Source organism: Anser cygnoides, chromosome 3 (assembly GCF_040182565.1).
Source record: "Anser cygnoides isolate HZ-2024a breed goose chromosome 3, Taihu_goose_T2T_genome, whole genome shotgun sequence".
NCBI classification, from domain to species: Eukaryota; Metazoa; Chordata; class Aves; order Anseriformes; family Anatidae; genus Anser; species Anser cygnoides.
In genome coordinates, this window is record NC_089875.1 from 12,491,138 (window position 1) to 12,505,853 (window position 14,716).

Genomic DNA, 14,716 nt, shown 5'->3' on the forward strand with positions numbered 1-14,716 from the left:
AAGCCTGGAAAAACAAGGGCATACACCTTGTGTGTACAGCTGCATGAATAGGTAACACCAGGATAAAGCTGTTCATCTGCCCATCAGTCTCCTGTTTTTTCACTTGCCTATGTAGACAGTCACGAGGAGACCTTTTTTTTCCCCCTTTAAATTCTGCTCGCTCAGATAGTGGGCATGTAGCTCTCTGTTTTCCTGCTCACCTTCAGCCATACATTGTTTTCCCCGTTCTGCTGGGAATATTTGTCATTATGTTGTGGTTTTTCAGTTGCCACCTCTGTTCAGTAATAGATGAAGTTTAATCAACTTCCAGTAAAAGTTTCTATTAAATAGGGAAAAGTGACAGACTCAGAGCATTGCTGCGTGGCTTGTGGAATATGTTTGCGTCGTTGTGGCCTATTGTCTGAGCTTTTAAAGACATTTTTCCTTAATAGAGGAAACCGTTTCCCTCCCATGTCTCAAATGTGTTTCCTGTTCAGGCGCACTGCTGGGCTGTTTTGGTCAGTACTTCAGTAGCTCTTTACTGCCAGGCAGGTGGAAGAGCAGAGATCTGTAAGCACTTAACTAACTCACTGCGTAGTTCAGGAACAAGTTTTGTTTTCAAGAAGCTTCTGTACTGACCACCATTACGCAAAGCTCGGGTAAAATCAGTGTAGCTTGAGATGGCTGCCATCAGTCACCGCTTGGGTTGTACACATGCGTGTAAAGACAAGATGAGTCCGTATGCTGCTGACTCATTTCATCAGGTTATTGATTGACATTTGGAAGAAAACCCCTACTTCAGTCTAAACAAAGTTAATTTGTACCATGGGCTTACAAGACAGTAACATGAAAAGAGACCAGTGAACAAATCGCTGTAAAACAATAGATGGGTTTGAAATGAAAATCGACCGTTCTGGGGACCTGAAGAAGCCGTCCAGTTTCATGTGTACTAGCTGGAAGTGGTACCCCACAGCATCCTTTAAGGAAAGGCCACAGCACAGCAATAAGCGTGGAGAAATCTAGCAACAGAGGTCCTCTGTATTGTGCAACTAGATGTTGGGGGGGGGGGGGGGGTTGTCTTGCTGGTTTTTTGTTTGTTTTGCTTTCGTTGATTTTTTTTTCCTTAGAGAAACAAGCTGTTAAATGATACATGTCTTTCCTTTTTGGTTTTATTTTTCCTTATTTAACTTGAGGTTTATTGTGCATGCTATGAAATTCAGCAGCAGTTAGAAGCTAAGATCTTTTTTTTGTTTTGTTTTTCCCCTTTAAATTTGACAGTGTGTGGTTAATACGGTATCGCAGATAGAAGAAATAGATACAGAAGTGGTTGTTAAGTAAGTATACAGCTAGATTATTTTTTTTTGTGGTGGGTGGGGGACAGGAGATGGATGCTTTTAGCACAGATAAATTAACTGTTCTAATTTTTGCTTCAGTTTCCCTATAAACAAGGATTACCCTTCTGTTTCACCTTAAGCCTCTGCTCCTGTCTGCCTCTGTGAGAATATACCATATTCCTTTTCTCGTTCAGACTCTAATGCTACAAATCTTTCCCTTAAAGTTACTTTTAAAATACAAAAATTCTCTGACCTTCGTTGCAGGAAGCCTAAACTACCATATCTAGGCATCTATTAACTACCTGAGGGCATTCCCTGTTGTTATAACCTGGGATTTTGTACTAAAATTTGACAGATCAGGCAACACCAGCTCTAAGAAAGGGGCCAGCAGGACCCTCACAAAACCCAGCAGAGGCAAATGCCACGTCCTACGCCTGGGAGGGAGCAGCCCTTTGCTAGATGAGAGGCAGGGGCTGGCTGGCTTCGGAGCAGCTTTGCAGGAGAAAAGGTGGCCGTGGACCAGCAGCACCTCCTTGCAGCCGCAGCCTGGGCTGTGTTAGCACAGCCAACAGGTCGAGGAAAATGATCCTTCCCCTCTGTTGGCACTTGCGAGGCTACATCTGGTGGCTGTGCTGTTTTGGACTCCCCAGTACAAGAATTGAGGCATTGAGATCCAGCAGAGGGCAGTGCTCAAAGGAGCTGGGTTTGTTCAGCCTCAGGAGTGGAGAGCTCAGGGGTAAGCTGCCTGCAGCTACCCCATGGGAGAGTTCTGGCAGAGATGGAGACAGAGCCAAGTTCCTCTGAGAGGTGGGCAAGGGGAGGACGAGGGGCAAGCAGGGAACAAGATGGAAGCTGAGAAATGCTAATTGAATGTTAGGAAACACAGGCTTTACTGTAAGGGTGGTCAAACCTTGGAAAAGAGACCCAGATTGGCTGTGGGATCTCTGTCCTGGGACATATTCAACCCTTTTCTGGGCATGGCCCTCAACAGCCTGATCTAGTTGGACCTGCATTGAGCAGGGTTTGGACACGGGATCTTCAGAGGTCCCAGCTCCAGAGGACCCCACCAGCCTCTGTTTTTCTGTGTCTCTGATTCTTTTGGCTCAGTAAGGGGTTACCCCAAAACAGTAAAACCAAGCAGACTAGTTGATAAAGCAAAGCGAGCAGCAGAATCTGCATGGCGTTCATGCTGAAACTGAGAAAAGACCGGGCACAGCATCATTTTTAAACATTTGGATATTTGTTTGCCATTCTCTAGCGTTTACTATTCTGCAACTAGGCCCTAACTCGGTAGTAGAGGGTTTAACTTTTGTTTGGCCAGTGACTTTTCTGCCCTCTGCTGCAAACAGCTGACTTGCACTTTAATAGCAGAAGTGGTCTCATTGCAATGCAGCAAAATGGGTTTAAGAACACGGCTTTTGTAATACTTGCAAAATGTTTGTATTTAATTTTTTTGTGGTTTCATTTTTTCCACACGATTTGTGAGAACGTTATTAACTCCCTCCCTTGATGGTAACACATACTTATCTTGGGGAAAAGAGCACTATGCCCTGGAAAAGCTAAATGGTAAATGTGAGGCTTTTGTTTCTCTAACATGATCTATTTTTATGCACCTCCTTCCCTATTCCACTTGCATACACTGTGTTAATCATGACTGTTGTTCAGGTGATGTCGTCTTGCCAGATAAAAGTTTGCACAGTTTTCCTTATATTTACAATTCCACTTACAGCATAGTTTTGTTCTTTATGTGCCAGTAGTCAGCATGGTTAGTAAATATTTGCTGTTTACTGAATACTGCTCTTTTTCTAGGCTTGCAGACCAGATAAGGATGATGAATTTTCCTCAGTGGTTTGACTTACTGAAGGATATTTTTTCTAAGTTTACCATCTTCCTCAAGAGAATAAAGGTAAGACATCATTTACCGAGATTTTCACATAGCTGGTTCAGACGTGACATGGGATGAAGTTACTTTCCATTTGAAGTTTCAAGGTGTTCATTTTGATTATAGAGTTCAAACTTTTGATTGAAAGAGGGATATGTGAATATCGGCATCCAGGGCAGAAATGATTAGTGCTAACAAAGAGAGCATTGAGAAGGAGATAATACCTCTTGTAGCGTGATTACATCCATTTCAGGCTGCTGGGGATTAGGGCAGAACTTTTGTATGTGTCAGATTGCTCCAAATGAGGTTTCTTTCACTGTTCTCGGAAACATCTGATACTGGTTACCATCAAAGACAGATGGGTCTGCCTCTGAATGCAAATTGCACAATAGAAAATAAAGCCAGGATTTAGTTTAATTTTGTGGGTAAAAGAAAATCTTTGCAGTGCAAGCTTGTGGTACGGGGTTTTCTTTTGCTGTGTAGTAAAAGTTTATGTTTGATTCTAGGCAACGTTAAATACTATCCGTAGCGTGGTTCTCTTGGTTCTAGACAAGAACCAAAGAACCAGAGACCTGGAGGACACCTTACAAAAGCACTCTGTTAAAGACAGCACAGTGGACACAGAAGTGGCTTACCTGACTCACGAAGGCATGTTTATAAGCGATGCATTCGGCGAAGCGGACCTCCCGCCTGTAGCAGCTGACACTACCTCTCAGAGAAACACTTCCCCAAACAGCGAGCCCTGTAGCAGCGATTCAGTCTCTGAACCAGAATGCACTACCGATTCCTCATCGAGCAAAGAGCAAACGTCCTCTTCTGTTACTCCAGGAGGAGTGGAGATGATGTAAGTTAATGCACTACCTGCGTCGACTGTACAGCTTGTCAGAAACAAGGTGCTGGACGCTAGGGGCTGGTTGTGTGGTACAAAAGTTACTTTGGAGGAATGTCTTTTTCCAGGTAAATGATGTGGAGTGGCTTTCTGTGATAGTCCCTGTTGCCTGCCATCCGACTGCACTGTCGCCTTTGTGTTAGCTTTGTTTTCATCTCCTCTGTGTAGTGGTATAGGTACTGATTTTGTCACTTTGTACAGAAAAGGGCCCCTTCTCCTGTCTGTTTTGCTGGGGAGCCTGCTGCTGTAGAAAGCAGGGGGAGATGCAAAATCTGCCCTACATGAAAGGCACAGATCATTTGTCATAGCCTTAGCTGGCAAAGGCATCTCTGTTCCCTGCACATGTTCACCGTGGCTAGTTTTTCCTTTCTCTTTTAAGCTGGCTTCATGGAATGCACCTTGGTGAATCCTAGTGAAAAATCTTCTGCTTGTTGTCAACTCTGAGACTTGTATGATTAGACAAATACATCTCAGTGCTTTGGCAGCATAGGCAGTGCTGCCCTGTGGTGCTCCTGACTCCAGAGCTATAAACTTCTTGAACAACCTTTTATGCATTCCTTATTTATGGCTGTAAGTCAGCTGCCTTTGTAAAAGAACCAGGCATAACATGTGTGGGACTCAGCTCTGAGCCACTTCGAAAGCCAGCATGTCTGGATACTGAGCTTTATGAAGCAAAATTGAAATACCACTTCTTACCCTGCTGAAGGATGGAAGGTAGCGACTGGCCTGCTCACTGCTGCTGACTGGTACTTAAGTGTCAGTCCTTCTGTGTCAGATTTGATAGGGACCTTCCCCCTCTAAATCACAATGCTGCTTGAATGAGAATTTATTTAAAATATGTTGTGCTTAAAAGAGATCCAGGCCAGGGTATGTCCGAACACCCATCCTATGCTGGGGAAAAAAAAACGCAGTGCGAAGAGGAGTCCAGGGGGTTACGGTGAGGAGCAAGGAAGCAGGAGGGAGTTGGATCCCAAGTGGCCTGGAGCAGTTAGCCAAGTTGGCTAAAAACAGGCCATCCAGATAGAGCTGTCGAGCAGTAGAGGAGTGTCTGAGGCTGGCTGTGAAACTGTTCCAAAATGAACTTGTTTCATCCCTTTTCTGGTTTTCTTTGTACTTGTGCTCCACATATGAAGAGGGCTAATAAACTTACTCAATTATGGCAACGTTAGCCCAGTTGCTGTGCTGTAGCATCCCAGGTTTTCTCCCTCCTCTCGCACTGTCAGCACTTGAACAGGCAGACTAGACCAAAAGATTGTTATCTTAACTAGTTAGCACATGGCACGGCTCTGCCATTCGCCTAGCTTCAAAACAGTAGACAGGCCACAAAATTATTTTAAAGAACAGAGACTTCGGAGCCTGAAGGCTAAAAAGCTAGCAGAATGAGTGCAGAGTATCTGTGGTAGGCCTTATACTTGCACTGGAAGAAAAATGCTTTGATGCTCAAATGTTACAGGAGTAACAGTTAAAGTTTAGTTCAGTAAACATTACTATTTATTGTATTAGTCCTGGCTGCATGTTTTTTTTCTCAACTAGCAGCAATTAGGATATGGAATTTAAACAAAATCTAAGGACAGTGCAGTTGTGCATTTGCTTGTCACGGGGACTGACATGACATTGACAGCAGCTTGGAAGGTCCCATCTGCACAAAGTGACTTTGGTGATCAACTGACTGTCTGTGTTTGACAGCTGCTGCAAGGTTCTTTCCTCCTTCAAACTGTGAGCAGAAATACTGTTTTTTATAAATTGATGCTCAAGCAAATGGTTCTGTCATTTGTAGGATCAGCGATGACATGAAGCTAACTGAACTGGAACTGGGCAGGCTGGCAAACAATATTCAAGAGTTGCTTTATAATGCTTCTGATATCTGCCATGATCGTTCAGTCAAGTTCCTCATGGCGAGAGCAAAGGTAAGGAGCTTGGACCAGACCACAGTCGGTGTCTCATCCTTAACGAGCAGTTACTCCAAGTTAGTGGCTTAATGAGCGAGAGTTCTGAAATGGTTTTCTCAACTGAAATTAACTAACTGTTCCCACTGTCACAGGCACTTGATGTTAATTAAAGCCCAGAGCACAGAGGCATTGACATATCATGTCAATGTAAGGCAATGTGGGTTTCTGCTACCTTTTTTTTTCTTTTTAGTATTCTGACTTGCTGTCTTTGAAGTTCCATGCAGAGAATGCATATCTATGACGAGATAGCTGCTTGCGCTGCAGTCTGCCTACCTTGTTTCATTTAGAGTTAAATAATGTGCCTCTTAAAATACTAGTAGCCCTCAGACATGCTGACTAATTGTTTCTTGGCTTCTCCGAATTTTTGTGGTGTTGTTTCCTTATAAGGATTTTCTTTGCATATAGGGTGGCTTCCTAGAGAAGCTGAATTCCAATGAGTTTGTCGCTCTTTCTCGGCTGATGGAAGGCTTTATCTTAGACACCGAGCAGATCTGCGGCAGAAAAAGTATGTCCTTGCGAGGAGCACTTCAGAGTCAAGCCAATAAATTTGTGAATAGGTTCCACGAGGAGAGGAAGACAAAGCTAAGGTATCTGGGTAGAAAACCTTCATGTTCTTACTTGAATAATTTTATCACTCCCATGCAAACAAACACGGATCTTCTGTTGCCTGTAAGGCTTGTAATTCAGTTGTACTTAGCAGAAGTGGGGGCAGTGTGGAACACTGTTTTAAAACACAATTGTCTCAATGGTTTTAGATTTTTACTGTTTTCATAACAGTTTCTTCAAACTGGATTGTTCTATGGTTATCTAAATAAAGGCAGTTAGTAGCTACAGGAAGAACTCAAAAGTGACTTTTGGAGGGCTGAAATGCCCTGTCTCAGTGGTTAGTAACTCCAGGATAGTGCACTCCCAACTGTTTTTTAAAAACATTAAAAATAAAAATAAGAAACACACACACAAAAAACCAAACCACTCTTGGGAAATAGCCTTCCCAGTAATACATGTCAACACCTTTTTACTCTCATTCATCATAAGTTCTTAAAGTTTCAGTATTTCTACATTATTTCAGTGGCACTGATCTCATAAGAAACTTTATTCCCTAGAAGAGTCCTTTGTCCTCTGATAGTTTGAATGAATGAATTTTTGGATCTCTAGGCCAAGGAGGGTGTTTTTCTGGCTTGCTACTGCACCTCTTTCTAATAAGGATTAATAATGTAACATTTTGCACCACGGGCTTTTTTTTTTAGTTACTTTATTTTTGGTTCCACTGCAGTACAGGCAAGAGAGGTGTCACGACAAGGTATTTCATTTTCTCAGCCTCCTTTCTTGTGTCTTTATAACCAGCCTACTCTTGGACAATGAGCGCTGGAAACAAGCTGAAGTTCCTGCCGAGTTTCAGGATCTTGTCGATTCTGTGTCAGATGGCAGAATTTCTCTCCCTGAAAAAAAAACAACAGGTATGTATCTTGCAGTTCTGCCATTACCTGAATTTAAATGTGTTATCAGCAAATGGTGCTGATTAATATTGATGGACATATTCTGATGTCACTATGTCACTCTTGGTCCGTGTTTGCTTTCTGGGTTCTGGGGGCAGGATCAAAAAGGAAGGAAATAGATAGTTGTTTTTTTTTTTCCCTGTCAGTAGTGTTGAAACTTGGGCTGACTTTAAATTTGTTTTTGTTTTCCTGTGCTAACATTTAAATGGATTTAAGAGAGCTACTTCTTTACAGTAGCATTCGCATTGTAGAGGCTTCCAGTCCATGCAGAAATTTAGTCTTTTCCCCCAGAACATACCGCTGAAATGCTGCAAGGGACTGAGAAGCACGTGCATGTGCTCAGTCCCCCTTGTGTAAAACAGTGCTAGCTCTTCTTCCACGGCTTCATCTCCCAGTTGTTCCAATGAAAGGCAGCATGCTACGTGGCTGCTCATGGAAGTGAAAACTTATGTACATTCAATTATTTACCTCACCACGGAAACCTCATTTGACCTCAGACAAGTCACTTTTTTCTCCTTGTGCCTCATTTCCCCATGTGCAAAATGGGACTGCATAATGCATTTTTACCTTGCGGGTATTCTCGTCCAATATTGCAGCGATAAATGTGTGCGAACAGCTAGAACAGGAAGAAAATACAGAGGGGAAGGAAAATGGCAAGAGATAAGGAGGAGGAAACTACAGTACTATCATGGTGTGGAAACCCTCCCTGCTCCTCCAAAAGGAGCACAGCAGAGATGGGGGGTGTACTAGGCAATACTCACCCAAATCATGGAACACAATACCAAAAGATGCTCATCTGCCATTCCTCTTAAAAGAAGCTTTTGCTGCTTCCTTCAAGCAGATAGGAAACTGGAGGCATCAAATTTAGAATGAAAAACTGCATCAGTAAGAGCTTCTACTCTGAAGCCTGAGGGAAGTAGTGGTTTGAAGCTAAAGTATTAATATACACAGCAAATCATTAGAGAATATACAATAGAAAACCTAGTGACTTCTGCTTTTCTTCTTGTGTTTCTAACCTGCTGCATTTGAAGTTTCTAAATCCATAATGACTGTGGGACTTTGGGGGATTTTTTTGTTCTAAAATCCCATCTGCGTTCCAGCAGATATAACCAGTAAGGTTACTTACGTTAATTATGAGGGATGACATTTTTTTTTAAATAGAGACATATGCCAAAGATCGATTCATTATTTTCGAACTTGGGCAGGGGAACACTTGATTTCTAGAAATTAGCATTTTTTTGTTTCTTTTAAGTTTAACTCATCTTTTTCCTTTCTGCTAAATGTTTTAGCTACTGAAGAAAGAAAGCCAACTGAATTTCTTATTGTTGAAGGACAAAAATATGCAACAGTTGGGTAAGAAGCATTTTTCTCTTAGCAGTGGGTTATTTGGCAAGTGTTTTTAAGTAGAATTGTGATAAATACTAATAGCTTTAGCAATCTTATTTAAATAGAGAGAAAACCTCTTCTTGCACAGATTAGTTTCTTTTTAGTTCCTGAACAGTTATAAAGCATTGCAAGCTCTTCTGTATATTAAAATGCTTTTTATTCTCTGAATGACCAGACTGAACGTACGGTTTCATTTGATTTTAGGAATTATTTCATGAAGACACTTATTCATGAAAATACAGATTTATCTTCATAGAATATTTTTTTTATTTCTTACAGTATAGGTTATCTCTGGCAAAATACAATAGTCCACTACTGAATGATTGCTTATCTTACTCAGAATAAGAAATAAGATATGGGCTATCTCAGAAGCTGCACTCCTTATTTCTTGATATCCTGATTGCTTTACGTTTGAAAATAGTTTAAAACTGGCCATATCAGAGATATTTTAAAATACATAATACTGAAACACTTCTTTCATTCAAAAGCATTCTGTGTTTCCAAAGACTGAGAGCCTTAAGCATTAAATATGCATGAAAGTGCTTTTGGAGAGGGAGTAAGAGCAGGAAGATCTCACTCCCCAGAGTCCTAACATCAATTTACCCCAAACTTAAACAGAAAAGTGCTGATTTACATAATGTCTTTGACCAGCTGTCGTTGTTTCATGATGATGTGCCATTGTTCAATTAGAAACAGAAGCTGATGGCTCAGAACTTCAGTGCCAGCCTACCGATATTACTGCAAAAGAGCATTTCAGGTCAAGTAGGAGCATTTGAACACACTCGGAAGGATAAAATTTACTTAATAGACTATACATTAGATAATTCATCTCTGCTCATTTGAAACTTTATTTTTAGCTCCACAAACCAATTGTCAGCTTCACATCAATACAAATACTGTTCCACACACTATTACATACATTTTCATTCTGTTTAATCAAATAAAAAACATTCACTAAAAAAAGCCTAGATGTTCCCCCCCAGAATTCTTCAGGTGTTTATTCTCAACGATTGTTTATCTTCTATCCATACCCTGCTGCCTAAAGGAAGAAAGAGAATTATTTTTTTTTTTTTGAAGCGTTAGGATACGTACTCTGAAATTGGATCTGGCCTCAGTTTTCTTGTCTTCTCTGCATTTGAATTCAAGGGAGTGTACTTGCTCTTTGTGGTGCCTTCCTAATTCCATGCAGTACCTCCCAAATTCTCTAGTCCCCACTGAATTCATGGCAAATTATAGGTGTTCAGCGTCTTTGAATATTTGGTGCTGTTTCTTGATAGCTGCCTTCTCTCTTTTTGACTCCTCAACACCCATTGCATCCTTTTCAGTGGCTGTTGTCTAGAGGCTCTGGATTATACTTGCTCAAAGTTGGCCAGAACTATACAGTGTTACAAGAAAGGAGCTTTAGACTTTTTCCCCAGCTGACATCTGCACGGAGGATTCTAGTTCCACAATAGTTATTTTTGGAGATTAAAAAGTTATGCTGATGAATATTAGAGGTTTTCTCTCATACACATTAAGTACTTTATCCACACACCACCCTCTGAAACGGGTATTCTTTATATATGTTTTTTATGTTAAGTTTTTACCTCAGATCAGTTACTGGGTTTATTTAATGCTGTAATCTCCAGCATTAGGTAGCTTTCTATCAGCATGACTGGCCTGTTTATAATTTTTTGATACCCTGTGTTCACTGAGATAACATATTTGGCTGTTTCCTCTCTTGCAGGACAGTATTGCTGTTAATAAGAATAATCCTTGAGTACTGCCAGTGTGTGGATAACATTCCTTCCATCACCACTGACATGCTTACCCGCCTGTCTGATTTACTGAAGGTATGACTCCAAATGTACAGTCTGTACTTGTCCGGGGTATTCAGGGCAGCAAACGTGTCTTACTCTAATGTTTCACATGCTTTTATGACTTGATATAGATGATACAAATTATCTAGAAATGATTGCATTTGTTTTGTGTTGTAAGATTGGTTTTTAAGCTAAAGGCATTGAAGATGCAATTTCTTGTGTCAGGAAGGCCGTCCTTCCTCTTGGTCACCTGGGATGTTTGAAATCCCATCTAGTAGTGTTTGTCATAGCTGCCTGTCCTTCAGGGTTGGATGTAGGATTAATGCTACTGACAAAGAAGTGATTTGATTCCAGATGTCACAGAGATGTATCTGTATTCAGGAAGGAACCTATTCCTGTGATTTCTACAAGTCAGTAGAAGCATGAAAAATAGTATAGGATGAAGCTGCTGTTGTAAAATGCAAAGATGATGAAAGACCAGGCCCTTTATTAATCTGTTTCTCTCTAGAGAAGAAAAAGCTGATATAGCGCAGATACTGCAAGGTGATACAAGTAAACAAGAATAAAAGGAGCACATGAATGCTCCTAAAAACTTTTTTATATATCCAAAGCTCATTGGTTAATTCATTTCAAGTTTTTCGCTTGTGTCTTTGCCCACAGAGGTTATACCAGGTTTTAGAGTTCTGAACATAAGCATAACTGATAAAAGACCAACAGATTATACTCTGCAAAAGTAGGTTTTACATAAAGGGGCCGTGGAGGGAACATACCTGGGGAGAGACACCTTTAAATAATATTCCTTTTGGCTGGTAGCTCTTACCTGAATATCCAGACACAGGAGCACTCCTTCCTACAGTCATCATTCAGCTTCGTCCACAAACCTTCCCCTAAGTACCATCCAAGGAGGATCAAGCTAGTTTGGGACTGGGATCCCTCTCTTTCCACCTTGTTCTCAAGCTGCTGCTTCACACAGAACTTGCAGCACCTTTTTGCAGGCAGGCAGAACAGCAGCAGCTGCCTCAGACTTGGCCAGATTTGCATCTCTGTGTTACTTCCTTCTCCCTACTATATCTTGTTAGAGCTCTACATAAATTAGTCATGTTTTATTCCTTGGTACCCAAATAGCATGTGCAGTTTAATTGTTGTAGCTCCTATCTCTGGCAGTGAGCTGACCATCAGAAAGATGACAAGAACCAAAACAAAAGTGCATTTTTTATGCTTTGGACAAAATAGAGTTCCTTAAAGGTGTCCTTGCAAGTCACTGTACTTTTTATGTGATAATTGCATGACAAATGTAACGAGCTAGTTTGTATTGTGATTGGAAGCTGTGAAGTGGTTCCCAGATGATGAAATCTGAGCTGTGGCTGTAACCTGAGTGAAACGACACCTGTGTTTGATCAAAAACACAGTCATTGTTACTGGAGTTTACCTGGCGCGGACAAGAGAAGGTTTGCAGCCATGGTGCCAGAAGGTGGAAATGCTTTCCTCCAAGCAGACACAAGGAGGGGGTATTGCTCTTCTGATGTTTCAGACACGCTACTTCCTTGCTGCTTTGTCTGCAACAGGCCATCCGGTAAGTTAGCAATATCCCTGAAAGGCAGGGGGAGAGTGCAAGTGTCTGTCATCCTTTATAGAACATGCTTCTAATGGTCTGCCACACAGTTGATGAGCTGGTGCTAACCTAAGCTGAATACCTCAGAGGAGCTTAGACTGTGTAGGATGTCTGTCTTTGGCTCAGTGGATCTGCTTCTAAAGTCCACCAGGAGGCATAAGAAAAGGCCTTGCTTTTCAGGAGGAGGGGATGAAATGAATGTCAGACAGTTTCAGATCCTGACTTCTGACTGAGAGCAGAGTAGATTATGCCCCTTGTCAGCTCAGGGACCACGTGTAGCTCAGGTTCAGTTGGGAGCACTAGGTCTGGGTTGCTTTTCTTGCCCTCGACTCGCTACTCTGGCAGCCCAGAGCAGGTGCACATCTGCTGCTCACAGTACATCCCCTGCGGTCCTGAGTTTGGTGACTAGTTTCAGGCAATAGCGTGAAAATAGTACAAGAAAAGGTGCCAACTCTTTAGGTTTAACCTCCTGATTTCCACCCCAGTGTCACAGTTCCACTCAAACACGAGCCCTGGAATTCCTGCTGTCCATTCAGAGCAGGGGTCAGGAACAGCAGCAACAGTTCCTTCATCGCTACTGCCTCACCCAGCCTGGCCTAGGGTATTTTGGGTCTTGAGCCGAGTGGTAGAGCAGAATTCCAAAATAAGACAGAATGTGCTAAGAGGAACTGTCATACTCTTCCAGAGACCTCGTTGGCCTGTGTGCATTTAATTACTACTTTCTGTTGGAGCTAAGTTAGGAAGATCAAGTCAAAAGTCATCCATTATACCTGGAATTCTTGTAGCATTGTTTTTTGATGTTGTTTCAAGACTTCTGTGCATCATTTCCTAGATCTCAGCACTCTGTAGTGTTAGAAACACAAATTCGGCTACTTCAGCAGCAGTGAGTTTGTTTCTTTTCAAGCTTCCTGTAACGTGAACAGTGTGAAAAGTCTGGAGCCAAAGTTAGAAACAAGTCCTTTTGATATTTTCCGTTCTGGTATTACACTTTTACTCCCTCCACTCTACTTAGCAAAACTAGTGAGATCTTTACCCTTCACTTCGTTCAGGGCCCTGGTTTGAGAAGAACATTTTTTTTTAGATTTCTAGTACAAAGCTGCTAGTGTGGTGCCTTCAAAGTAAGGCTGAATTTAGCTAGTCTGCAGCACCTCTGACTTAATACTCTATTTCTAGACTCAGAGAAACCTCACCCAAAGGTCTCATACAAAAGCAGAAATTAGTCCCCGAATTGAAATCACTGACTAGCTAACTGTATTTTTAATAACAGTATTTCTACTTCCATTTCATGAAGCGCTGCCTTGAGTGCTTTAGCCTAAGCTGAGTCAAAAAAAATACTACAGGCCAGTGACTACTGAAATTGGCTTAAAAAAAAAAAGTTCCTTTTGTCTTACTAGTTAATAGTCATGGACTCCTCTGTAGTATGAGTATGTGAAACCCTGGTAGTGGCTTTGTTTATTTTGTAATTATCTGTTTAACCTTGCACAATTCTAATGATAGTATTTCTAAACTGTGGTTATGTGTTCTTCTTACAGAGTCAGCATACCTTTTCATTATCTTTCTTTTTTTTTTTGTCTTGTAGTATTTCAACTCTAGAAGCTGCCAACTGGTGCTTGGAGCTGGCGCGTTGCAAGTTGTTGGCTTGAAAACCATCACTACAAAAAATCTAGGTATGGATTTCTGTATTTGAAGTGTCAGATCTTGTATTCCTGTCTGTTTAAAAAACAAACAAACAAAACAACCACTGAACATTTAGGATAAGCTGTGCTTGTGTTGCGGTGCTGTGTGTAGAGCACAGTGATAAAACCTTCCTTGTTAAAAGGTAAAACACATATAAAGGCTAATGAGTTGTCTGTTCAAGGGGTGCACTAAAATCCATCAAATTCCTTTGCTGTCTACCACATTACTTTGCAAATACAAAGCTTTGCTCTGTTGTGAGAAGGAAATAAACAGGTTAGTAAGTTTTTCCATGAAAATGTTTTGCCTGTGGGAAGGCGTAGTTACTTTTTCAGTGGTGACTTTGGCATGCTTGGGAGCTGCTCAGTGTTTCAGTCTTGAGACGGGAGGTATGTAGGTAGAGGAATCCAGCCAAACGCCAGTCTCCCCATGTGTTTTGCTGAGCTGTGCTGTCCCATCTGCCCTGTGGTGCTGTGTTTTGTAACGCAGTGTCCAAATGCAGCTCCTGTGGGTTATAACCGCATGTCAGTAATGTGCAGAATGATTTCTGTGGGTGGCTCTGAATCAAACAGTTAGTCTTTATGTGGTCGAATGTCTCAGTGCAGTCAGGTAAATTAGGGCTCTGTGTCTGTGTGCTGAATCCAAACTCTGCTTTGGGCTTTAGAATTTCTCATTTGAAGTGTGCAGCTATTTAGCTGAATTGACAGTGCAGAGTT

The 14,716-nt window shown here is 41.5% G+C and overlaps 1 protein-coding gene across 4 annotated transcripts in view; it reads left to right on the forward strand.

The window, feature by feature from the left end:
* Nucleotides 1-14,716, forward strand: part of VPS54 (VPS54 subunit of GARP complex) — a 48,843-nt gene that overhangs the window by 25,722 nt on the left and 8,405 nt on the right. For all 4 annotated transcript variants that reach the window (XM_048048358.2, XM_048048357.2, XM_048048359.2 and 1 more), the window contains 9 exons: nt 1,258-1,313; nt 3,123-3,219; nt 3,702-4,039; nt 5,862-5,991; nt 6,439-6,620; nt 7,378-7,490; nt 8,819-8,882; nt 10,642-10,747; nt 13,906-13,993. In XM_048048358.2, the coding sequence (XP_047904315.1) occupies nt 1,258-1,313; nt 3,123-3,219; nt 3,702-4,039; nt 5,862-5,991; nt 6,439-6,620; nt 7,378-7,490; nt 8,819-8,882; nt 10,642-10,747; nt 13,906-13,993 (1,174 nt within the window). The remainder of the gene's footprint in view (nt 1-1,257; nt 1,314-3,122; nt 3,220-3,701; nt 4,040-5,861; nt 5,992-6,438; nt 6,621-7,377; nt 7,491-8,818; nt 8,883-10,641; nt 10,748-13,905; nt 13,994-14,716) is intronic.